General features: G+C 44.8%; 6 protein-coding genes across 8 annotated transcripts; 4 read left to right on the top strand and 2 right to left on the bottom strand.

Moving 5' to 3' along the window:
• Positions 1 to 49: 49 nt before the first annotated feature.
• LOC6498220 (metallo-beta-lactamase domain-containing protein 1) lies at positions 50 to 1,046 on the top strand. The gene has a single exon (XM_001962292.4). It carries the CDS (start codon positions 332 to 334, stop codon positions 1,007 to 1,009), a length of 678 nt encoding a protein of 225 aa, XP_001962328.1. The 5' UTR covers positions 50 to 331; the 3' UTR covers positions 1,010 to 1,046.
• An 85-nt stretch (positions 1,047 to 1,131) lies between these two features.
• LOC6498221 lies at positions 1,132 to 6,376 on the top strand. Of its 2 annotated transcripts, none has more exons than XM_014906544.3 (8): positions 1,132 to 1,458; positions 1,522 to 1,853; positions 1,919 to 3,766; positions 3,828 to 4,598; positions 4,669 to 5,312; positions 5,377 to 5,742; positions 5,794 to 5,901; positions 5,959 to 6,376. In XM_014906544.3, the coding sequence occupies exons 1-8, from the start codon at positions 1,215 to 1,217 to the stop codon at positions 6,326 to 6,328; spliced, it is 4,683 nt and encodes a 1,560-aa protein (XP_014762030.1). In that variant the 5' UTR covers positions 1,132 to 1,214; the 3' UTR covers positions 6,329 to 6,376. The 2 variants fall into 2 exon arrangements, with proteins under 2 accessions (XP_014762030.1, XP_001962329.1); XM_001962293.4 differs by having other exon boundaries at positions 1,133 to 1,458; positions 3,828 to 4,607.
• Positions 6,377 to 6,859: 483 nt separating this feature from the next.
• Positions 6,860 to 19,772, top strand: LOC6498224 (non-lysosomal glucosylceramidase). 2 transcript variants are annotated; one of them, XM_014906545.3, is made up of 7 exons: positions 6,860 to 7,322; positions 14,734 to 15,003; positions 16,316 to 16,833; positions 17,411 to 17,666; positions 17,725 to 18,098; positions 18,155 to 18,388; positions 18,451 to 19,772. In XM_014906545.3, exons 1-7 carry the CDS (start codon positions 7,012 to 7,014, stop codon positions 19,308 to 19,310), a joined length of 2,823 nt encoding a protein of 940 aa, XP_014762031.1. In that variant the 5' UTR covers positions 6,860 to 7,011; the 3' UTR covers positions 19,311 to 19,772. The 2 variants fall into 2 exon arrangements, with proteins under 2 accessions (XP_014762031.1, XP_001962332.2); XM_001962296.4 differs by having other exon boundaries at positions 16,232 to 16,833.
• Positions 11,260 to 13,436, top strand: LOC6498223. Its single transcript, XM_001962295.4, has one exon. It carries the CDS (start codon positions 11,493 to 11,495, stop codon positions 13,269 to 13,271), a length of 1,779 nt encoding a protein of 592 aa, XP_001962331.2. The 5' UTR covers positions 11,260 to 11,492; the 3' UTR covers positions 13,272 to 13,436.
• Positions 19,773 to 19,775: 3 nt separating the features above from the next.
• LOC6497318 (transcription termination factor, mitochondrial) lies at positions 19,776 to 21,322 on the bottom strand. Its single transcript, XM_001962297.4, has 3 exons — positions 20,778 to 21,322; positions 20,149 to 20,729; positions 19,776 to 20,098 (listed from the first exon to the last, which is right to left on the bottom strand). The coding sequence occupies exons 1-3, from the start codon at positions 21,208 to 21,210 to the stop codon at positions 19,856 to 19,858; spliced, it is 1,257 nt and encodes a 418-aa protein (XP_001962333.1). The 5' UTR covers positions 21,211 to 21,322; the 3' UTR covers positions 19,776 to 19,855.
• A 516-nt stretch (positions 21,323 to 21,838) lies between these two features.
• Positions 21,839 to 24,255, bottom strand: LOC6497317 (defense protein l(2)34Fc). The gene is made up of 2 exons (XM_001962298.4): positions 24,158 to 24,255; positions 21,839 to 22,471 (listed from the first exon to the last, which is right to left on the bottom strand). Exon 2 carries the CDS (start codon positions 22,464 to 22,466, stop codon positions 21,987 to 21,989), a length of 480 nt encoding a protein of 159 aa, XP_001962334.1. The 5' UTR covers positions 22,467 to 22,471; positions 24,158 to 24,255; the 3' UTR covers positions 21,839 to 21,986.
• Between the last annotated feature and the right edge of the window lie 106 nt (positions 24,256 to 24,361).

Genomic DNA, 24,361 nt, shown 5'->3' with positions numbered 1-24,361 from the left:
TCTTTTGACATTTTTAATGAACAAATTGTGTTTACAAATCAAATATACAATCAAAATTTAGGTGAAGTATTTAATTCTTTATTAAAACAATAATTTCTTTATTTACTTTAGTTATTTACTATAGTTCTATAGTTATTTATTTTTTTAAGTCGAGAACTAGTTCATGTTCCTGAGCACCTGGCAATCAGCTGGTGTTTTGTTTTTGTTTTGGCCTTCTTGTTTTTGTTTACCTTTTTGTTGGCCACTAGGAACACCGGCTTTGAGGTCCTTTTAAGGATTTCATTTAATTAAAGTACTTTAATTTAAATTCGACTAAATACACTGCCTTGGAATGTCAACCAGCGACCTCGCACCTCATAACCAGGTGACTGTGCTCCAAGACGGCTACTCCTATGAGGATTCTGGAAACGAGTCGCATATGAGGGCCAACTGCACCTCCACCCTGATACGCTGTCGGGATGGCACTAACGTCATTGTGGACACAATGACGGCATGGGATGGAGAGCACCTTAAAACACTTCTGCAAGGACAAGGCCTGGAACCTAAAGACATTCACGTGGTGGTCTGTACCCACGGACACTCTGACCATATAGGATGCAACTACCTGTTTCAGACGGCGCGAATGCATTTAGTTGGCGCTTGCGCCTCGAATCGCGATCTTTACTTGGATCACTTTGGCAGCGGCGATGAAGCAGAGGAGCTCGCTCTGGACTCAAATAAGGAGGTACTAGTCAGGAGGACGCCAGGGCACACTCTCAGTTGCGTTTCGGTTATTGTCACCAACTCTCAGCTTGGTGGAACCGTCGGCATAACCGGAGATCTCTTCGAGCGTCAGGAGGACATAGACGACGATAGTATTTGGAGGAATGCCGGCAGTGAGGATGCAAAGCGGCAGGTGGAGGAGCGTAGTAAAATGGCAGAAGTTTGTGACTTTATTGTGCCAGGACATGGTCCCATGTTTCCTGTTAATGCGACAGTCCGTTCAAAGCTTAAGATTCAAATTAAATAAGAAGTTATATATTAAAAATATACACCAATTAAATAATGAGACTATTTTATTACAAGGGTTTCTTAATAAGATATTATGGGAAAATACTTTCGATATGAGAAGTATCTTCTTCTGGGTGTTATCCTTCACCTGATGAGATCATAAGTTTATAAAAAGCCTATAACTCCGGTACAAACATATTTTATATACATACATCTGACACAGAATGAGTATTGCCAGATCAATACGAAGCAGCCGGCGGACCCAGGTACTTCAAGGAACCCCCGACATTGGTCACTTCATCTACTGCGTCAACTTCTACGACAATGGACTGAAGGCGGTCCAGGAAGAGTTTGTGAAGAGGGTGATTAGCGGGACACGACGGGCTGTTTTCGTGATCGACTTGAAAAAGGAGATATTGGCCTCCACTCAGCACAACGAACGCTTTTCAAGGAGCAGGAAGACGTTAGGTTAGTACTCCTATAGATACTCAATATTGGACAAAAAACTTAACCCAACTGGAAACATTTCAGGATCGATGAAGCCGGTGGATCCCATTTCCATTACCTTGGCCGGCATTGAGAGTTGCTTAGAAGAGTACGAAAGGGTAACCAAAACCATCGATGCTGAGGCGAACTTCGATCTCTACAACTACTGGCAGAAGAACATTCCAGCGCAGCTCAAGAACCTTACCTCGAATCGCGCTAAGGGTAAGCCCGGTGAGACCAAAAGGGGTTCTAATACCGCCAAACCCAAAACGGCCAAGGGATCCGAGAAACTGCGTCTTGAGAAGCTCCATTGCACTTCCGTCAACGCCAAGGAACACCACAAGGTGGGGAAGGGGGCCAAGGTGTTGCATCATGAGGTGAGTTTTGGTTGGGAGTTGAGACACTAAGGTTTCTACATTATATTCCATTCCAAAACCGCCAGTACATTAAGGATAATCCCGTGTACACCAAAATGTTGATCCTGATCATCGGTCAAATGGACAACGATTTCTACAGGACCCTGCTGTCCTATGAGCAACCCCTCCGGGCTATCATCCATTTCCTTCCGGAAGACAGTGCTTACGATATGCTGGTGCCACGGCCTCGTCGCGAACGAGAGCTTCAGGCGGCGGTGGCGACCATCCAGCGGGACATCCATTCGTTGCGGAAACGGACTCCCGTGAAGCCGGTGGGAATCTTTCAGCAGAAATTGCCCCAGATGTCTGCCTGCATGGCGACCAAGTTTTCCAACGACATCTTTGATCAACTGAGCTGGTACATGTACGACGTGGAGACGCTGAGGGACTGGTACCGACGCTATTACGTTGAATGCTACCAGGAGACTGACGTTAAGATGGACCCGTCCCTTCAGTTGCAGGACGCTTTTCACGTTGTGGAGTCGCTTAGCATTCAGGGTCACTACCTTAAGGCCCAGATGCCGGCTGCCCGAGATGATGATGGCACCGTCTACCTCTACGTGGAGTCCCTAATGAGCACCTTCGGCAATCCCCGCGAGCTAATGACCGAGACGGAGGTCCTGCTGCTGGCCAATCCGACGCCGGCGGTTCAGACCAGGGTTCTAGATAAGGTCAAGGTGTACGCCAATGCCTTCAAGAGTATCGTAAAACTGCCCAAAAATGATCGGATATTCCTGGAGGAGTCCAATGATCTGCTGACCAGCCTGCTCTCGTACATGGACCAGGGCCTGATGCGGAACATCTACCACGGCTGCCTGGAGTACAATCTGATGCGACGTTACTTCACCTCCGGCTATATTACCAATGCTATTAACGTACAACCCTACAACGGCGACCCGGAACCGATCTATCTGCCCAAGTACGCCCAGCTGTACCTCACGGATGACTCGGTGACACAGAGACTCATTCACCTGGTGAACGACTATGACGAATTTACCGTGGAGGAGGTGCGTCCGAATGTCCAGCTCTACACCTTTCGTCGGGGCCTGAACGAGGTCTTCGAGCAGGAGAAACAGACAGTTATCCCTACGCGACTTTGCTTCCGGGACTTTACCCTCTATGAGATGGAGCAGTTCCTGGAGGATTTCGTCACTCCCCAGAAGTTTAGTGAAATGCAGGAGAGCTTGACTTCAGCCAACATGAGCCAGGCCACAGTGCTGAATTCGGGGGAGCCCATCTTCGTGAAATGCAGCGAGGGCCCTGATCGCGTTACCATAGATCCCAATATCTTTGTGCGGCCGAAGTCGATCAAGGGCAAACAAAAGAAAGCTAAAGAACCTGTTGATTCATCGCGGGAATTTGATTCTGTGGCGGGTAACCGAAAACATTCCACCACGGCCTCCATGGCGAGGGGTGACACCCTGGGCTCAAAAGCTATGCGGCCCTCTGCCTTTTTTGCGGAAGAATTTAGGCCCACAAACTTAGGCGATTCGATTTATCAAAGTGCAGGATTGGGTCTAGATCATCCCATGCTAAAGGGATACAACTTGGATGATACCCGCCAGACGATCAAGACCAAGACCTCGAGGTACTTCTTTGAGGAGGGCCGAGTCACCTTGTACGAGGAGAAGTGGAACTTTCGTCAAATGAACAAGTGTCTGTCGCTCGAGGTGGGCGATCAGCATGTGCACTTCCGGAACCCATCGCTCAATGTCCTTGCCACCGACGCCTGTGTCCGCATCGAGTCCAAGAATGGGATTAGCCTGCGGGCCATGCCCAAGGAACTGGAGTGTGCCAAGGCGGTGCTTAACTATCCCAACGGCCTCAGCACCTACTGCCACGACACCCATGCGGAGCATCTGTGGCAATATCAGGTTTGTAGTTCTTATAGATCACATCTCCTATATACTCCATTGATTCCTTTCAATCCCTCAGGAGAATGAACTAGACGAGAGTCGTCGTATATGCACCCCTTATGGTTGTGTGATTTCTTTCTACCAAAACACCGATACTGTTGTAATTATGCGGTATAATGGCGAGGTTTATTACCTTTACAGCTTGACAGATGCGGAGAACGAGGAGGAGGAGGAACTGAACTCGGAGTTCATCAACGCCTGCTCCACCCAGTCTACGTACAGCAGCTACAAGCCCATTCCCACCGATGACAAGAGCAAGTGCCACAAGAAGAAGCGCAGGGAGAGCACTCGTGTAGCTGCCGGAGCGGAATCCATTATGCGGCCATCCATGCAGAGCATGATCTCCAAGCAGAGTGGATCGAACGCGGGGGCGAGGAAGAATCGTCTGGCCAAGAGCAAACAGTACGCCGCCCTGTTCGCCAGTGTTGAGTTCGAGCTGAACTTTCTTAACTTCATCATGGCTTTGTACAAGCTCAGTTACCGCCACCTGAAGCTGATAACCACGCTGGGCAGCGTGGTGCATGTGCAGCGGGATGGGAAGATCTGGTGTGGCAAGCCCTACCGGAACACAGAGTGGCACGACTACTACGTCAACGAAGCCTACTCGATGCGAGACGACGGCGTCAAGATGATCTGGACTGTGGGCGAGCTACGATGCTATCACAGCGACGGTACCTGTATCAAATCGGGCACGGTCGAGGGCTGGGATCCGGGCACGGAAAGGGATGATATTGATATGGAAATCACCTCTAGCAGCTCTCACAGGCACTCCAGTGTGGAAGAGGAGCAGGTGCAGTCGGTACTAAATTACTTCCTTAATACTGTTTCTTATCTTAAATATTATTTTATTTTATTCATAGAGAGGCACCATATACATCAATGCTCCCGATGGTCTACCCTTCGATCAATCGTTTGTCGATTCCCAGACGATTGAAACAGTGTCCCAGACTGCCCCAGATAAGGTGCGCTCCATCAGCGAATGTCCGATAGAGGAGGAGGAGGGGGAAGTCGTCTTTGACATGAGTTATATAACATATATGCCGAACACCTTTGCGATGTTCCACAAAATCTACTCCAGCATCCAGTTCAACTTCAATCACATCACAAAAGTGGACCTTAACATCGAGACCTCAGTCAGTACCTGTGACAATATGAAGCTGAGAATATTTAAGAGCTCCCTGCTGACCGAAATTCCGATTTCCATAAGTGATAGTGAGTTCAGGAACTATACTGATATCCCACCGGATATGCCGTCGTCCAGTGCCGATTCCGATGAATGGACGCGGAAGAAACGCTTTCTCTCCGAACCAGATGCCCCGTCCAGCGAATCACCCATCGGATCGGAGGAGCAGTTGCTGGATGTGCCGGACATTCTGGATCGCACCTGTGTGGAGATTGAATGCAATAATCTGCTGGTGCATGTGTTCGAGGATCGGACCACCATACAAACTCAGTTGAGGAAGTTTGGATGCGATGAGAACGCAAAGTGCGACTTAATGGTGCGGTAAGTATATCTTCAGATGAACTATGGGTCTTTTTTAAAAATCTTTCTAAAAAATATATTTCAGCGACAACATTGTATTGGAGGTTAATTACTCAGAAAGCCTTTCCACTATTTTCCGGAAATGGATTGAAGAGCTAACCAGTTTCATCAATTGTTTCTGCCCCAAATGGCGCACTCTCTATTTCCTGGAGAGTTTGGATTCCCAATGTCAAAAGAAAGGTTTCGAGTTGATGAAAGCGGTCCCTCCTCTGGGAAAGTACAACTTTTGTGCTGGAAACTACTTTATCGACGCACATGAACTAATTTCGGTGGATAACAAGATGAAAAACAACTACCCTTGGTTCAACGAGGATCTGGTGAAGTTTCCCCGTTTCCCACTCTATAAGAAGGCACCACCAACTGAGGAGTTTCCCTTGGTGCTAAAAGCAAAGTAAGTACTGAGGAACAAGGAATATAGTTAATAAAAATCTGTACATTTTAGGATATTTGTGGAGATACCAGCACAACTGGCCAATACTGATAGGATATATCAGTTTGTGAATGAATTTGACAGGATCAAGTTTAGGAAGCAGCGATATCGCTTCAATGAGTGAGTCCCATTTCATGGGTTATTAAATTTATTAAGGATTAATGTATCTTCTTTCAGGGCGGTGTTGTTCCATCTGCATCCTCGACTGCGTCTGTTGGTGCAGCAGGAAATCAGCAAGCGAAGCTGGAAGAACCATCACGAGGAGATGCGGCGCAGGAAGTTCATGGAGCAACAGCGTCTCAGCCTCTACTTGGCCATGCTGAAGCACAAGGTGTATCCAAACTACTTCCAGTTTAAGGACCAGTTCTACTCCCATGTCCGTAACATTGACTTCTTTAACTTTATGACGGCCAAGTGCAATGAAAAGGCCCATCCCGAGGAGGTGGTGGTAGACCCCGTCGAGGAACCCACTTCGCCAACGTCGAAGGCCTCGACAAAATACCGTAAGAAATGTTACTGCCCCAAGTACGTAAAGTCAATGGAATAGGCATTACACCATGCACACTATGTAATAAATTTTGTGATTATTTAAAAACGTTATTTTTCTTAATAATTTTTTCTCTTCCTTTTTTACCATAAGTGTTTTTGTGATTACAATTAGTTTAAATACATAAATAAATTATGCAGGATGGTTTCTTTGAAGCTCATTCTAAAAAAGTAATTTTTAAAGAATGATTTCATGCACGTTTTGTTATTTTTTATAATTTAAATGTCAAATATTTTAAATTTCAGACTTTTGGCGCGCAAAATACCAAAGTAAACTTTATCTGAAAGCGTTAACTTTCTAAGCGGGGGCTAAGAATTAATTTTAAACAAATTCGTCAAACATTCTAAGAATACTTCCTAGATTTTTAATTTTGTGATATAAACAAATTTAAGAATAAACATAAATAAAATGATAAATGACTTTAATATTTCGCTGAAAAATGTATGCTGCGTGGCAGTGAGTACACACCATATTCTGAGCTGAAGCTTTTAAAGCTCAAATTTAGTATTTTGGCGTTTTGGGGCTGCTGCCGTATGGGCCGACCAGCTGCTGGGGCTCCAATTGTTGTTGTTTCTTCGGTTGCTACGGTCGGCGCGTTTTTGACGCTCCCGGAATAAATCGGACATAGGCATAATATGAATTAAAGCATTATCGGATTGGGGAGCACGCGATCGTATAGAGAAATGGCAGCCGCAACGGACACATCAGCAGCGACAAAATTGGGTAATGGAAATGCGGGCGCTGCTCCAATTATGAACGGAAACGGAGTGGCTGGCGGCATCGCAGAATCTGTCAGCGCCGTCTTCGAGGAGAAGATGAAACTGGAGCTGGAGGAGGACCAGGATCTGGAGCAGCAGGAGGAGAGCAACGAGGTGACGGCAGTGCCCCGGTACGGTCTGAAGCTGGGATTCAATCATGTGTGGCCGGAGAAGAGGATCCAAAATGTGCGGGCCTCCATTAGGCAGACGTTGCCCATGGTACCGCTAGTGTGCAGGTGAGATGCAGTCATCAAAAATAGTTACAGTGCGACTTCAATAAAGGAGCAGATGGGATAATAATTTTGTTCTTTTATAAAAATAATATTTTAGTATAAGTTATTAGAATAAGTTAATAATAAAAAATGAAATATAGGTTATTTTTGTGTTATAATTTCTTTATAAATTACTTTCAGTTTCTGAAGTTTAGTTTAGAAACTTTCCAAAAGAAAGAAATAACTTTTGGGGAATAAGTACTCCATTTTTGTGAAACAATATCCTAAAAGCAATTAAAAGCCAATTAACTTGTGTTTCAAGGCAGCTCCAACTATAAATAATTAAGGAGTTACGAAGGACATTATTTGTATATATTTAATACCCTTAAAGTCACAAACAGACTTAATATAAAACTCATATTTTATTTATTTGAGTAAAAATTGAATTCTGATGCTGCCTGCCGTGGTATACGAACACAATTAAGACTCAATAATGCGAAATCAATAAAGCGGCCTAATAATACCCCAACAGGAGTGACATTGAGCCTGGCTGTCTCTTTTTCCTTCTCCTGTATATCTCGTGCGTGCCAAATATAGCGTTAGGTCCTGGCCAGGACAACGGCGTATACACAGTACAGTCGCTGGCCTGGCTCATAAATTGAATTCTTTTGTGGTCTTTGGTGCCAACTAACTGTCATTAAAACTGACAGCGGAAAGGACTCAAAGGACATCCACACGCAAGGATTTAATCTGCAGGACAAAAACCAGTTATTGGAAAAGCAATAAATTTAATCTTTAAAAAGAAATCATATAAATTTGGAATAACATAATTAATGTATATGGTTTCCTAAGCCCCGGGCTCTTAATTACATTTTAACAAAAAAGAAACAGCTCTTGATATTATTTAAATGTTGTGCCAATTACGCATTTAAACAGAAGTACTTTGTAGTCGCTGACAATCCGCAACCTTGTACTGGGCCCCCAGTACATAATCCACTACTCCGTCATAACCACAGCTTTATGCTGCTCCCCTTTTTGTGTCTCTGCCTTAACAAACACACAACCCAACAAGAAAAAAAAACCCGCATAGTTTGGCGCCACAATGTTTCCATTGTTGTTTCCCCTCCGACGGTTCCTGGTCCCCGGAAGCCCACAGTCCGCCCGCATTGGCGCCAAGTGGGGCGTACTGCTTGCGTGTCCTGGCCACATTTTCGGAGCCACGAACGAAAAGGAGCCAACACACAAAAACGCTCACACAAGAGTTAACTTTTTTGTGGAGCATGGAGCTTGGGTGCTCCTTTGACTGGCTTATTCAGCTAAGCCCGCACTTTGTATTCCTCCGTAGAATCACAGCATGAACTGACCCAACAAACCGCCCAGGAAGTGCAACGAACTCTCCTTCTATATGGGCACTGAACATTTCACAAATTAGGGATTATTTATCAGTCTTATCGAGGGGACAGTCTACAATTTATAAAAAGAAATTATGACTAAGGTTTCAAACTTTCAAGCTTCATAGATTTTTCATTTTTGTATAATCTAAAATTTTAACAAAACTCGTTTATCAGTTATCATGATGGCCTGTTTAATATTTGACTGATAAGGGTTACTCACAGCATTAAAATGTTAGTCTTTAATATAATTGTACCTTTGTTTTTAAAACAAGAGGCCCTGTTCGATTAGATTAGTTGGTTTTAAGACCTAAATAAGTAATCAGGCTAAAGACTTCATCCAAAAGTTCCATTTAAGATTTGGTTAGTTTTTGAAACTCGCCCTTTTCCGTGACGTTGCTCAATATTTATATTAGCCCTCATTCAGATAAGGGGTACCCCAACTAAAGTAAAAAAGTGATAAAATGTTTATCATTTACTACCTCGTGGCTGCCAAAACCTCGTTAAGATCCTCCTGCTTTATCATGCTGGGTAGTCGCTTTTCTGTTTTATTTTTTTGGTAATAGAGGAAAGATAAGTTTTGAAAACATTAAACGTTGATGGCCTCCTAGGGGGGTCTTCGATTTATGGAGTCACCCAGCTGAATCTGGCTTATCTGGTAATGCCAAAACTGACCTATCTTACAGCCGCTCTCTATAATTTTGAGTATTTGTATTCATGTCACTGAAGCTCTGTCAGCATTAGCGTATATGGCTTGATTCAATTATTATTATTATACAATGCAATGGCATATAAAACTCGAGCGATTAGAGAGGCCTCATCAAGGTTGACGATTCTGCAGCCTGGGAGAGTGCTCCTATTGCGCCGATAAGCTAACATAAAGCTCGACATGATGACAGTGGCGTTTTTTATGAAAAGAACTGATTAAATAAATGCCTCATAAAAAATCACAGAAAAAAAAGCATTAGTGTCCGAAATTGTGTCACTTGCTTGGAATTCATGGATTCCCTTCTTTTGGAGAATCCAAGCACGACGAGTTCAATGTAACTTTGATGACACACTTCCTGCAATTTCCTTTTCCTGATTGCCAACTACTTTTCACACAATTCCAGACCCACAGCGTCTTCCTTCGAATCAAATTGGGTGTGTTCCCTGCCCCGGAAAGTAGCGGCGCCAGTCGGGGGAAAGCATATAATGTACACGAATCACCCAACTCCTGCCCCGAATCCATCCCGGCATGTCTGTCACACATCAAATGCTTTTGGCAGGCTCCCAAGGCGTTGTGTACAATTTGCAGATACTACAGGGCCTCCAACCAACCACCCACCCACCGAGATCCCGCCAAGTCATACAAGGCATACAGATACAGATACTTGTCTTGGAGCCTCCTCGTGGACGACTTCAGAGCATCCTCAATTTGCCAGTACAGGCGAAAACAAATCTGTGAATGGCCCGGGATTCCTTCGAGTCATGTGCATTCGTAAATGGATAATAACACATTTCATTTTCCAGTCATATGCCAGACGGAGGAGCACTTTTCGTTATTGTTTTTCCATGTCGAAAATGAAAATTTTGTGGCAAGATGGCAGGCTATCGCCCTCCGAGAAGAATATTTTATTTGAAAGACTTTTTTTTCTCGCTGTTGCCTTTCAATTTGTTGTCGCTTTTTGTTTATTTTTGAATTCCCGCCGGAGTTGGTTCTGTTGAAAGTACGGATGCCCCCGAGATTAGATATTTATAGATGAAGTCTGGCGGGAGTTCGCTCCAATCCGACTGATACACAATTTTGTACTTCTGACTTGCAATCTTCTCTTCTCCTTCAAGTGTTTATCTTTTAATATTTATACCAAAAGTTTTTGATGATGATTAAGTTCACTAAGCGTGTCCCCTTCCTCAATTAAAGTTATCTAATTCCCACGACAACTAAGTTATATATTAATTGGAGACAGCAATTTATCGCAGGTATACCCAGACCACGTCAGCCGGCCAACTTCATTTGTTACTTGCCACAAGCAATTTGTGACTAGTCCACTCTTCATCCTCCTCCTCCGGCTCACCTTTCCTCCCCGGCCAACCCATCACTTGACCCACGCTGACCTGGCAAACTTTTCTCAAACAATTTCACAAATTGTGTGGAACATGAAGTGAGTCTCCGGCCCGGCCCGAACCAAACTACAAATGGAGAAATGTACATGAAACACGGTCGATTCGGGTCTTAGTTGGGTGCCTCGGTTGCAATTCAATTAAAAAACTATTTTCATTCCATGACATGTCCCAAGGGGGAAGTCATTTTCAGATTTAACAGGATTTTTTGGGAGAAAGTTTGGAAAAAATTTAGTTAAATAGTGGAAGGATTTCGATATTTGAAACACTTTTAAAAACTAAATAGGCCGATTAACTAGATATATTATGGAATTATGAAGTTATTATAAAAATTCCATTAAGTTTGTGGTAGTATTATTTCAATATCTCATTTATATTTTCAATATTTTTTACAAAACTTAAAAAAATAATAAACGGTTTATTTTTTAAATAAAATCTTGAGACTTGTATCAAGTCAGCTTCTAAAAATAAGTCGATCTAGCCGGATCCGGAGAACTTCAAATCCATTCCCAGTTGAAGTTCAAGTACTCTATCGAGAGAACGTTGTGTACTTTTGTTGATTTGAAGATAACCCAACCGGGTAATTTGTGCTCGCCGCTGGGCTTCTGCTCCTGCTCCTGCTCCTCCCCCGCCAGCTCATTCTCAGTGTTACTGGTCCTGGTACTGGTACTGGTACTGGTCCTGTTACTGGTCCTGGTAAATGGTGCTGGTTGCTGGTGCCGTTACTGGTCCTGCGATGAATCGCCACGAAGGCATCGCCTGCAACGGTTGCGGCAAGGTGGCATTCACCGGTCGGCTGTACCGCTGCCTGAGCTGTCGAGATTTCGACATTTGCGCGGACTGTTACGACAGTGACTTCACGACGGCCACCCATCCGTTCGACCATCCGGTGAAGTGCGTCTACACGCCGGCCGACGTGGAGCTGTACTTCGGCGGCGAGTACATCAGCAGCGATCCGCCGCAGAGCTACCGCTGTCCCTACTGCAAGCAGTGGGGCTTCAACGAGTCCACCTTCCTGGAGCACGTCTCGGCCCAGCATGCCAACGCCAGTCCGCTGCTGGTCTCCACCATGGTCACGCTCTTCGAGCAGCAGCAGGCGGCCCGTTTGTTTCTGGAGGACGAGCAGCTGGCCTCCTTTTCGGCGGCGGTCAGTTCGCGTAACCAGCAAATGAGTCGCACCCACGGCTCCCTCGATCTCTATCTGGAGCCGCTGAATCCGGACGGTAGCTATAAAAGGGCAGGTCAGCCGGAGGTGTCGGTGGCCAAGGGCAACGAGGTGACCAGGGAGCGGGCCTATCGACTGCGCCGAGGTGCCACATCGGGGGCAGCAACCGGATCGACGACAACGACAACGGCAGCTTCCAGAGCTCGAGCAGCTACGGCGGCTGGTGGATCTGGCGGCTCTACCGCATCGGCAGCCTCCTCCACTACCACCAACGTTTCCAACAGCCACAGAGGTAGCCGGAATTCGGAAACGGCGGCTTCCACTCGTCGCCACGACCGGGTGCGCTTGAATGTGCCACAGGTGGAGAGTTTCCGATTCACCATTGCAGAGGCGGGACGAGACCATTTTATGACGCCGCCGGGAGATGTGTCCTTTGGTGCAACCATACCCCCGACGGTGGCCTCCACGGGAGCCTCTACAAATGCCGCAGCTCCTGGTCAACCACAGCCGCAACCGCAACAGCCACAACAGCAACCACATCAACCGCAGCCACTGATGGCCCATCCCACCGTGAACGACATGATGCGGTACTATGGCGGTGTGGTACCACTTGGCCAGGAGCCGTACCATGGTCCTGCTAATAGGGGCCACCGATCCCGCTTGCGTACGGTTCCCTGGTTGGACGGCAGCGGCAGTCAGGTGGCGGCCTCCGGCGGCGGACGCAACATCAACGTCTACGGACCTACTTCCCCCCTAGCCCACGGATCCCACGTTCCCAGGTCCTATCTTCTGCCGACGGACTCCCTTGTGCGAGAGCACCGCCATCGGGCCACCAGGCTGTCCAACTATCACCAGAACGCTCTAGCCGCAGCCGGCGGAGGAGGTGCGTTCCCGATGGGCCATCAGCGTTTAGGGCACTCGCGGGTTCTGTCCACGCGCACCGTGGACTTCAACGAGGTGCCGATGGAGGATGGCGACATTATGACTGTGAACGCAGCGGCCGCCGAGAATCTGATGCGCTGCTTCGAGGAGGAGCCTGCCTTGGCGGCTAAGAAGCGGGATCAGGAGCGTCAGCGCTACTTGTGCTACCGCTTCCTAGCGCCCGCACCGTCTCGTCCGCCGGCGGAGGAGACCGCCTTCCTGGCCCAGCGCTCCGAGTTCGTGGCTCAGCTGCTGGCCTCCGCGCTCTGTGAGGAGGATCTGCAGGCGAATGTGGCGGTGGGCAAGCCCATCGCAGTCCATCCCAAGCTAAAGAGCCGACCCAGCTCCGACATTGTGGGCGCCGGCGACGCCGAGAAGATCTCCCCGAGGTGATTCATGCGAATCGTTTTGTGTACTACCTACGACACTCTGCCCCCCAGGCAGCTCATGTTTCTTGTACCTTTTGTATCGGTTAAATTTTCTGTTTATATGGAGATATCACTTTGGTATTTTGGCCTCGTGCTGGAGGTCAGTAAATTTGTCGCACTTTTGGATTAAGCAACCCATCTTGATAGACGGAGCTGTGTTGGATATTTATTTTGTACGCCGTCTCTGTCAGAAGGGTTTAGGGTTTCTGCCAATTAAACACTTTTATTGTGTTTGAATTTGGCAAGTTAACTGTTGACCCTTTTCCTTAGATTAATTAAAAAGTTGGTCCGTAGAGCCACCCACAACTTAGCCCCGGGCTGAATGAGTTGCCATTCCTTAGTCCTTTGACCTCTGCGGAGTGGAAGTTTGCTGACTTTACCAGCTTTTCAATTAGCAGTTATGTTGTGCATTTTTCTCCGAGGGATAACAGATACAGTACAGGAGAGAATAATCTGCGCCATAAAATGCAATTTCTTTAATTGAAAATAATTGGATAAATGAAATTGAAGCGCATCTGTGCGTTATCCTGTTTCAATGCCAGAAGCGGAAATCCCTTTGAGGACTCGCCCACCTCCTGGATACTTCAGTGGATGCAGATACGAATCCCCCCCGGAAACTTGAAGTGCTTTCTGTTTGTATTACTCTTTGCTTAAAAAATGTAAAGGGTAGAAGTGCAACTGGCATTAGGTTAATTAAAAATGCAGCTTGATTTAAAAGGTGGCTTAAATACCTTAACTTTGATAATGGAATTCTAAATATTGGTTGAATCTTTGAACTTATAGTTTTGTGAATATTATCTTTGCCAAATAGAGACTGGTCGTGTAAATTCAATTAACATTTTGCACGGTTGACATTCAAGGTGTGTTTGCTTTATGGGCTTGGTGAAGAGTTTGGCAAAGGTGGGTTTGGAATATCAGGAATTAAATGGGTTAAACAGCCAATAAACAAAGAGAACTATTAACTAAACAAAACCTAATTAATCAATAGCCTCGGAACATTAAACACTAAACATTAAACTCTCTTAAAGTAGTATCATATTGGACATCATCTTAAAATGTGTCGTAAACTGTTATCCGAGTAATTGATTTCGAAACAGTTCCGTATGCTTGGTCCCCTCCTCGAGCATTGGTGCCTTGCACTTGACTTTGGCCACCACCGAGACACTGGCTGACCTTCACAAGAGTGCCCCCTGGGGGTGGGAGAACACTAAACTGCCTCCAACAGCCCCGAATGCCGGGTGCGTGTGTCGGTCAACCCCCGGCCAGAAAGCTGAGTGGAAAGGGGAGGAAAGTACTAACACAATTATGACATCATCGGGGTCAGGGCAGGCAATCGGATTGGGAAAACAAGTGGGGATGGGGGCCTAAAAGGCATTAGCAACTGAAATCTGACTTTCCATTTGCTCTTCTCCCAATCCCCCGAACAGATATGCGGCCTACTACTGGAAAGTGTCGCGTGAAGGTCGTCGGGTCTACATGGACTACTACTACATGGAGAACGGCAAGCAGATCTATGGAGTGCCCATCGGTGGAATCGGAGGCGGGACCATTGGCCGGGGCTATGCCGGGGAGTTCTGTCGCTTCCAGATGCGACCCGGGATCTACGAGTACAATGTGGTGCAGGCCAATCAGTTCATAGTAACCATCAAGGATCCGAAGGGTTGCACCATTTTCCAGAGCCTCCTCTCGAAGTGCAGGTAAACTTTCTTTTTCCCCCAAAACGAACTTTCATTCTGTCGCCACTTTCCACTTACTTTCCATTTACCCAAAGAACTGGTTTCATTTTCGTTTTCCTCGAATTCTGTTATGCGTGATTCGTGTTGTTTGCATGTTTTGAATTTAATTTTCATTTCGAACTCACCTGCTATGTAATATATTTTTCACCTGGGGACAGCTAGCTGTTGATTTTGTTTGTTATTCACTTATTATCTTGATGGCTATTCCTCTCGAAAAGCTCTCTAAGCGAATTATTGATGTCTGCCCCGACATATGGAACAATGAACCTCCAGTGCATGGCGTGTCCATATTATCCGGGTCATTTGGCATTCCGTTCATTTGAGTTTATGCCAGACATGATGGCTTTTCAAATACATTTCAAGTTAGCAGAGTAAATAAAATTTAAATTGGACTTTATTACACAGTATATATAAGGATATAACAAGGACAAAACAATAATAGTATACATTTTTAAATAAATTTCTTTAACTAATGATCTCTGACCTCTTCTGAATTAATTTTAAAGAATATAGAACAGTACGATAGTAGCATATATTTTTAAATAATGTTCTTTAACTAATAGTATTTGGAAGTAGACCACCTCCACCACACCCTAGCTGTTCCTAAAGCTCTTCTCCAAGCCCTGTCTAGGTAACTCCGCACTCTACCTTCCTCCGACTCACTCTAGTGTAAATACGTGTTAACCTTAACCCCGGCTAAATGATGTCAGCTTTCCTATACTAATTACTTCAAAACTAAACCCCAACACTCGCCTTAAAAAGAGGTGGCGGTTCCTGTGTGTCCAAAAAAATCAAAAACGTTTTCCAACTCAGACACTAATTTTCAACTCAAATATTTTCTCTCATTCTTGATGCACAAAACTGATCAAATAATCCAACACGCAACTTTTAATGACAACAACAAAAACACCGACAACATCAACAACAACTACCACTTGGATATATGAAACCGATTTTTATTCTGATTCTGATACCGATTGCGGGTTATTTTGGGTTATCTAATTGCCACAACGACAACCTGTATGGTGGAAATGGCGTGGAATGGGCGTGTTTTTTGGCTTTTATGGGCTTATGCACTTTGGTTTCGCTTTTGTTTGCTTTTACGCCGCTTTGCCGCACCCGCAATCACACACACCATCCACCCACCCATCCATCTATCCATCCACCCAACCCATTCACACATAACCAGCACCAGAGGCAGCAGCGGCGGCGGTAATCCGGCGGATCCGGACGCCGATGGGGAGAAAACTAAATGTCAACTGCCCAATTGCAGCAGTCGCACCAAGCAGCCGCTGAGTGCCTGGCACTCGAACATCGAGGACTCGAGGTGCCAGTACACCGGCCTCTATCCGCGCTCCTGGACCGAGTATGATCTCTCCCACTACGGTGTCCGCCTGGTTTGTCGTCAAGTGTCTCCAGTCATACCGCACGAGTACCGCGAATCGAGTCTGCCCTGCGCCGTCTTCGTCTGGGATGTGGAGAACGTGTGCGACCAGGAGCGCAAGGTGTCCATCACTTTTACCTTCAAGAACGGCACTGGAAATAAGAAGCAGGACGCCGAGGGCGGAGCCGAGTCCCAGTTGATCAGCGAGGGTAATGCCAAGGGCGTGGCCATTCGGCAGAAGATAGCCGAGATGCCGTGCAGCTACAATTTGGCCTGCCGGGTTCGTCCGGAGATCAGTATCTCGCGGTGCCCTCAGTTTGATCCCGCAGGAAACGGGGAGCAGCTGTGGGCCCAGCTCAAGGAGCACGGTCAGCTCAACGAGCAGCCCACCCCGGAGACCCTCAAAAGTGAGTATTGTGAATATAATTTAAAGGGAATCCCCATTTTATACCCTTGCAGTAAAGTGATACCCCTCCACTGTAAGTAACCAGCCAGTTTCCACCCAAGCGGAATACCTTAATCGATTTGTACATCGATTCTCCACCATTCTGCATCAAAATCTAGGAACAAAATATTTGTTAGATTTTTTCTCAAATTTTGTGGACGATCCCCTTTAAAATCTTGAAAAATGCATGGAGCCCCAATTTGGCCCCCTGCGATGGCTATATCTTGGCCAGTTTTCACCCGATCCTTGAGCGGAGTACCTTAATCGATTTGTTGATCAATTCTCCACCACTCTGCATCAAAATCTAGAAACAAAATATTTTTTAGATTTTTTCTCTAATTTTGTGGACGATCCCTTTTAAAATCTTGAAAAATGTAGCGAGTCCACAGTTATGGCTATATCTTCGCCAGTTTCCACCCGATCCTTAAATGGACCCCGTTACCTGCAAGGGTATATCTCGGCTTAATCTCGTCTCTGCCTTTAATAAGTTTTCTTTTCTGGATTTTTAATTATTCTTTTTCTTAATGATTTGACTTTAGCTAAGGACATAGGTGTGGCTGTTTGTGCCCAGGTGGCCCTGAAGCCGAAGGCCTCGCACAAGCTGGAGTTCGTACTGGCCTGGGACATGCCCAAGATCCAGTTCCCCAGAAAGTTGCAGACCCACACGCGCTACTACACCAAGTACTTCGATGACAGCGGCGAGTCGGGCCCCAAGATCTGCGAGTATGCCCTGAAGCAGTACCCCAGTTGGGAGCGATTGATTGATGCTTGGCAGCGTCCAATCCTCAATGATGAGTAGGTCACAGGCCAGAATTATTAAGTCTTGATTGCCTAACTTCTTTAATTTTTTCAGGACCCTCCCCGATTGGTACAAGTGCGCTATTTTCAATCAACTCTACTTCATCTCGGATGGAGGAACCATTTGGCTCAAGTGCGACTCCTTTTTGGGCAAGGAACTGAGCTATGATGATCCCAGACTGGCTTACGGTCGATTTGGCTACTTGGAAGGGCATGAGTACAGGATGTACAACACCTACGACGTCCACTTCTACGCCTCGCCAGCTCTTGCCCATCTCTGGCCGAACTTGCAGGTGAGTCTGCAGTACGACTTCAAGGATGCTATTGCTGCCGACCTGACCGACACCAGGAAGATGCTGTACGATGGTAAGGTGATGCCAAGGAAGGTCAAGAACTGTGTCCCCCACGACTTGGGTGATCCAGATGAAGGTAAGTTTTTGAAATCTACGAATTTCTTGCTTACCTTAAGGATACTTTCGTTCCAGAACCCTTTACTCTAATCAACTGCTACAACATTCACGATGTGAATGATTGGAAGGATCTCAATACCAAGTTTGTGCTGCAGGTCTACCGGGACTACTACGTCCTCAACGAACTTGCCCAGGCCCAGGCCGACAATGCCAGCAAGTTCAGCTCCATCGAGTTCATAGACAAGGAGAGCCTGTACGAGATGTATAGCCAGGATAACAAACGCAAAAATTCATCGGATGAGAAAAAGCGTAGGTTCATTATCAGTTATCAGATTATCCTTCCTTCCATTATCCTACAAACTCTTTTTCAGAGAACCGCAAATCTGCCTCCATGTACATTAATGAGACCAATGGAAGGGTCTATCTGATGGACGCTATCGGCTACCTCAAGGCCATGTATGCCTCCTGCAAGGCGATCATGGAACGAACCATTGAGTACGACAAGGACAATGATGGCCTAATCGAGAACACCAAGATGCCGGACCAGACCTACGACTCCTGGGTGATGGATGGCCCCAGTTCTTACTGCTCTGGACTCTGGTTGGCCGCGTTACAGGCCATGTCGGCCATGGCTACGATTCTCGACCAGCCCAATGACTGCATGCGGTATCAGGACATCCTGGAAAAGGGCAAGCGGTCGCTGGAGGAGAAGCTCTGGAACGGTAGCTACTACAGGTTTGATTTGTCGCATGGTCACCGGGATACCATTATGGCCGATCAGCTTTGCGGCCATTGGTATCTGAAGTCCTGCGGATTCGACTACGAGATCTATCCAAAAGAAAATGTCCGCACGGCCCTGAAGAGGATCTACGACAACAATGTGATGGGCTTCCACGACGGCAACATTGGTGCGGCCAATGGCTTTATCGCCAATGCCAGCGATCCCTCAAAGCCTGGTCATGTGGACAACAGCAACATCCAATCTGAAGAGGTGTGGCCAGGTGTGGTCTACGCCCTTGCGGCCACCATGATCCAGGAGGGGATGTTCGAGGAGGCTTTCCAAACCGCAGGCGGCATGTACAAGACAATCTCGCAGCGCATCGGCATGAATTTCGAAACTCCGGAGGCTCTTTACGGCGAGAAGAGATACCGCTCCATTGGCTACATGAGACCATTGAGCATCTGGTCGATGCAGGTAGCTCTGGAGAGGCGGCGTGCCCAGCGCGACTAAGTCAGAAAGGAAAGAGTACAATCTAATCCCAAGTTTCTTCTTCACGTGCTACACAACCAAAGATACTTCTAAGCCAGCACAAACATGTTTTAGCCCTTAGTTTATTACCTTTTTTTCGAGGTTGAATGTGGAAACGAGCTTAATCCGAAGCAACTGATGGATGGTATTAAAATCTATAGCTTTATGTATACTTTTAAGCTAGGATCTGTTGGCTGCGCTTACTCCATGTCTTCTCTAGCTGTAAAGCCATACACAAGTCAAACTGCTACTCTCTGTTGAAGTACAACTACGCAATGGTATTCAAAAGGAGCACAAGTCGTATTTAAATGTTAGCTAAGCAAAATATTTAAATCAATTATAGATGTTTCAAATAATTATTTATGTCTTAAGAAAGTATTTAAATGTGTAATCCTGTTGCTATCTGCAATAAATGTGACCCAAAGAGTCAAGAATTAATCGTAATGATCCATTTTTGCATTTCTTTCATTAAATTTATTACTTTCAAGTCACAAACTTAACGCTCAATCACACTCAACTCTAGGAATTTATTGATCTGGAGTGGTATCGGGGTCTCTGGCCATGCCAATCCAGTGCCTTAGAAACTTATCATACTCTCGGCGACTGCGACATAAAATAACCAGAGAGCTAGGACGACATCCGTGCGACTTTAGCTCCTCCATGCGCTCCTTGGTTGTTTTCAGACTGTGGCACAGGATTCGAGGCACTTGGGCGATCTCTATTCTTGTAAACTTGGCCTCCTCCAGCAAATAGTCCAAAACTTCTTTGATCTAAGATGAAAATAGTGAATTATCATTATCTGGCAAGCTCTTAAACTTACCTTTGTCACCCGCACTGTGTGCACTTGGGGATGTTTGTCCATGATCGCCTTGGCCTCGTTCACCGTAAATTGCAAACGATGTGCGATGTACTCGACCACGGATGAGAAATTACCCAGAACCTGCAGCTCGTCCAAGGAAAGCTTGAGTGAGCGTTGTAGTATAGGCTCTGGACAGCGGACCATCCACGGCATTATCTTGTCCTTTTTGGCCCGCTTAGCTCTCTCCAACCGCAGTTGAACAGACTTTGGTGTATAACGAAAGGCCCAGAGGTCCTTGAGGATGTTGATAGGCGACACATTGTACTCTATCATGTAGTGCAGGTTCTTCTCGAACATCTCGTAGGGCATTTCCAGGATAAAGAGTCGTTTTGACAGATATTTAGTGACAATTTTCGGGCTGACTTGTAGCTTCTCGCTGATGTAGTACACCCGGTTTCCCTGGGGAATGGTGTTCCTTTCGGAGTACAAGGCGCTCACCAGCTTCCTAAGCCTGGGCACTGTGAGGCGCAGGAAGGGTACAAAGTCATTAATGTCCTGCATATCCATGGACTTGATAAGCTGCAGCTTGAGTTCCAGGCGCTCTAAAAAGGGGAGAAGTAAAATAGGTTTTTATCTCTATGCAGACTTACTGTTATCCAGGGACAACAACCAGGGGTACTCCACAAAGCTACGTCTTTCCACGCCCTCCAGCAACAATGTATCCATCGTCGAAATCAAAGAACGTCCACGGTAGTTTCGGTGCACTGTCTCATCGCTCATAATCCGCTGTAGCTCTGCTTCCGTAAAGCGGAACCTTTCCCTTAGTGCTTCCACTAAAGTACTGGACTTGGTGCCCGTCTCCTGCTCCAGTTTATAAGGCAAATACTCGCTGTCTGTCTCGCTGCCACTGAACGGAGCGTTTGTTGTGGCGGTGGCCGCCAGAGGAGACTTTCTGGGCCTCGCATGGCCCTCGAACTCGTATTGGGAGAAAAGGAGGCGCCTGCTGCAGGATATTGGAGCTGCATTCGTGGCTGCTGGCAGTCGCAGCACAGTTTCAAAGCTGCGCAGCAAATTCCGCAACATTCCAATGTGTTTTGGCCGATCTAATATAAATTATAAAACAGTTTTGGTTTTGACCGGCGTTGTGTTGGGGCTGCCAACTTGTTGCACTAGGCTAACAGCTGACTCTTGAGGGGGTTGCCTAGTGTAGACAAAAAACAAAATACTTTTTTTTGTTCAATTTTATTAATAAAAACTATTTAATATGTATCTAAAAAGAATGATTTTCAAAACTCAAATAATTTGTAAAATATAAGAATTTTTCTGGAGCGTCATTCATGCTGGATAGAATGGATAAGGTTTTTTCTCGAAACACATATTTTAAAAACGATATCTTCGATCTCTTAGCTTCATCTTGACCGATTTATCGGAAATTTCTTGAGAATGTTTCTTATAGACGTCTAAATGGGTATTAAAACCTTATTATCTTAAGCCCAATTATGTTTAACTAAAAAATATTGAGAGATTAACATTTTGTTATCTTCAAAAACAAGGTCAAGGAACAAAGCTTAAAAATAATTAAAAAACTATTATTTCCTAGTATTTCAATAGATTTCGTTTTTGAAATACATTTAAAAACCTTGTTATGAATGAAATAGTATCCATAAATTAATCTCCCTTAAAATTAAACCCCCTAAAGTAAAAAACTATGTCAGGTTTCTCAACAAACTTCTTTAGACTTTATTTTTTTCAGAAAATACTAAGCTCCAAGGCTGCTTGGAACATAACCGTAAGCATTGAACTGCAGATTTTTTAAACAAATCAAAAAATTCTATCACAGGCTCTGAGACACAATCCGCCTACTCCACATCGATATCCTTGGTGACGCGACCCACCCAGTAAACAAATCCGGTCTGAACCACGGTGGCCATGAACTTGACGTTTCCTTTGTATCCAGCTGGAGGAGTCCACTCGAAGGTGATTCCCTGGATCGGGCTCTCCTTTTTGGCCTTCAGATGGGTCAGAGTGTCATCCTTGCTGGAGCAATCCAGGGTCTGGGAGTGGGCGTCGTCCACCACCGTGAACTGGCCAACCACACGGTTCTGGCCATCGCGGGCCTGGATCATGAAGCCGAGGAACTCATCACCGCCCAGGGTCAAGGTCAGTTTCTGGTCATTGCGCACGTGCGACGGTCCGGAGAAGCTGTAAGGTGGCTTGGCAGTTTGCAGCTTGGCTCCGTGCTGGGGAGTCAGATCCCGGCAGGCTGCCTTTGGAGCACCATCGGAGTAGGCGTGGACACTGATGGCCAGGCAGGCTGCGAGCACCACTAGACGGAACATATTAACTGCAAAAAATAATCAAGGGTTGGAGTAGATTAATAATCCATTAATTTATATCCATTGTTCGTTGGGAAGATAGTTTTCTCATCTAATTGTTCTGTATTTTATTATAATTTTTTACAGATCAGAAAAATTACTTTATATTATAAACTTTATATTAAACTTTATATTATAAAATTTGTATAAAAGCCCTTAAGAATTGAAGCCTTTTAAGTTTTTTAATCGAAATAAACTGGTTATTAAACTGGTAAAGCATTTCCGTTAAATTTATTGTCTTGGCTACTTTTTGCATGCTATTTAGATAAAAGGCAATTACCTTCCATAGTTTTTCATAAATTAATTAATTAACATTTGCACTCAAGTGAGACTTTTTTTCTGGCCTTGGATCGCGAGACATTGTTTTAGTATTTTTTTTCAAAACTTAACATTTACGTAGGCAGTTACAAACATATTGAAAACCAGCTCTTGATTATGCAGTTTGTCAACGCCAACTTTATTATGCAGTTTTTTTTAGTTTCTGTTGTTGGTATCTGTACATATATGTACAATACATGTTCCAAAACACAGCCTTGACAGTTGACAGTTTTCAGTTTTTGCTTCTAAACGATGTTAGACCTAGAAGTAACTTTGCCAGCATCTTTAAAAACTTTGTCAGCGAAACAAAGATTCAAAAAACGCATTTAAATATTTAAGTAACTTCGCACGAATTTAACAATTCAATCACGCTTTGCTCGTAAATCTTCGGATTCGCAGAACAGAGAAGAGAAAAGAAAAAGATATTTTATACAATTATAAAATTGGTCAAGTTGCATGTTGATTAAAGAGGATTTTTCAAAATCATCAAACTGGTTTTTCGGCCACAAACGAAAAGTTTTTAAGGCGCAAAACAAGTTTTCAGTACATTTCCATAGAAGAGCGATTTTATAATTATTTTAAGACTGTCATTACCGTTCGATTCAAAAGATATAAGTGTGTGACAATTTAAGAAACGTGCACAATAGAGACATGTACCTCTGAGTACTTCCTCGATCGAACCTCAAGTTCAAGGTGGTTTGGAGGGATCTCGATCTGATTGATCGTCGACCTGCTATGGACGGAGCTTAGATTCGAATAGACCTTGTAAGACAAGCCCCGATTTGTCTTGCAATATGCTAAAGTTCAGCATTGGTCTACGACAAGTCTCGCAGTTGGTGATTTTTTTCATTTTTGTTTATTTTTTCTGTGTATTTATGGGCCTTTGTCCAACCGGTTGCCGAATTTGTCGAGTTAAGATCTCCATAGTTGTTTAATTTTTTTTATTTTGCGTATTTCTGTGTCTGTCATTACGAGGCCTCAATTAGTTTGCTTTTGTAATGGTTCGACAAATATTATTATTATCAAATTGCCGGGATGGAACTTACTGAAGCTTGAAGTTTTTCATTCAACTCTTAAACAATGAAAACTATAATCCAAAAACGGTTTGAAAATTTAAATTTTGCAATAATGTTTAACTACTATTTTAAATCTAGTTCTGCAATATTTTTATTTTATTTTAAAGAATGATTCCAAGTTAATATTATAAAAAGTGAATTTTTAATTCAAGATTTCAACTTGTTCTCATATTTTTTTTGTATTTCTTTATGGATCATATGAGAACAGAACAAACTTCTTTCAGGATCTTTTAAATATATGTTTCTTTCAGATTTACATACCACTCAAAAAGCACACAAAACGGCACAAAAACTTTAAATGAGCTGAAAATTCTACAACATCTACCTTTTATACCAAAATTCGATTCCCAGTGAGCAAAAGACCGGTCGGAGTTGAGCTTTATCGCAAACCAAGTTGGCCAACAAAGTTGCAAAAGCTTTTCCAGCTAAACCTTTAAAGTTAATCTAAGCCAGTTCAGTTACGGA

The sequence above is a fragment of the Drosophila ananassae genome, chromosome 3R (assembly GCF_017639315.1).
Source record: "Drosophila ananassae strain 14024-0371.13 chromosome 3R, ASM1763931v2, whole genome shotgun sequence".
Taxonomy (NCBI): Eukaryota; Metazoa; Arthropoda; class Insecta; order Diptera; family Drosophilidae; genus Drosophila; species Drosophila ananassae.
Note: the sequence above shows the minus strand (reverse complement) of the source record. Positions and strands in the feature narration are given on the sequence as shown.

Bases quoted from the DNA above. Each gene is read 5' to 3' on its own strand.
- LOC6498224 (XM_001962296.4), top strand. From the start codon at position 7,012: ATGGCAGCCGCAACGGACACATCAGCAGCGACAAAATTGGGTAATGGA. The intron at 17,667-17,724 runs GTAGGTCACAGG...TAATTTTTTCAG, and splicing joins CGTCCAATCCTCAATGATGA to GACCCTCCCCGATTGGTACA. The intron at 18,099-18,154 runs GTAAGTTTTTGA...CTTTCGTTCCAG, and splicing joins CTTGGGTGATCCAGATGAAG to AACCCTTTACTCTAATCAAC.
- LOC6497317 (XM_001962298.4), bottom strand. From the start codon at position 22,466: ATGTTCCGTCTAGTGGTGCTCGCAGCCTGCCTGGCCATCAGTGTCCAC.
- LOC6498220 (XM_001962292.4), top strand. From the start codon at position 332: ATGTCAACCAGCGACCTCGCACCTCATAACCAGGTGACTGTGCTCCAA.
- LOC6497318 (XM_001962297.4), bottom strand. From the start codon at position 21,210: ATGTTGCGGAATTTGCTGCGCAGCTTTGAAACTGTGCTGCGACTGCCA. The intron at 20,730-20,777 runs GTAAGTCTGCAT...TCCCCTTTTTAG, and splicing joins GTTGTTGTCCCTGGATAACA to AGCGCCTGGAACTCAAGCTG. The intron at 20,099-20,148 runs GTAAGTTTAAGA...TTTTCATCTTAG, and splicing joins ACACAGTGCGGGTGACAAAG to ATCAAAGAAGTTTTGGACTA.
- LOC6498223 (XM_001962295.4), top strand. From the start codon at position 11,493: ATGGTGCTGGTTGCTGGTGCCGTTACTGGTCCTGCGATGAATCGCCAC.
- LOC6498221 (XM_001962293.4), top strand. From the start codon at position 1,215: ATGAGTATTGCCAGATCAATACGAAGCAGCCGGCGGACCCAGGTACTT. The intron at 1,459-1,521 runs GTTAGTACTCCT...GAAACATTTCAG, and splicing joins AAGGAGCAGGAAGACGTTAG to GATCGATGAAGCCGGTGGAT. The intron at 4,608-4,668 runs GTACTAAATTAC...TTTTATTCATAG, and splicing joins AAGAGGAGCAGGTGCAGTCG to AGAGGCACCATATACATCAA.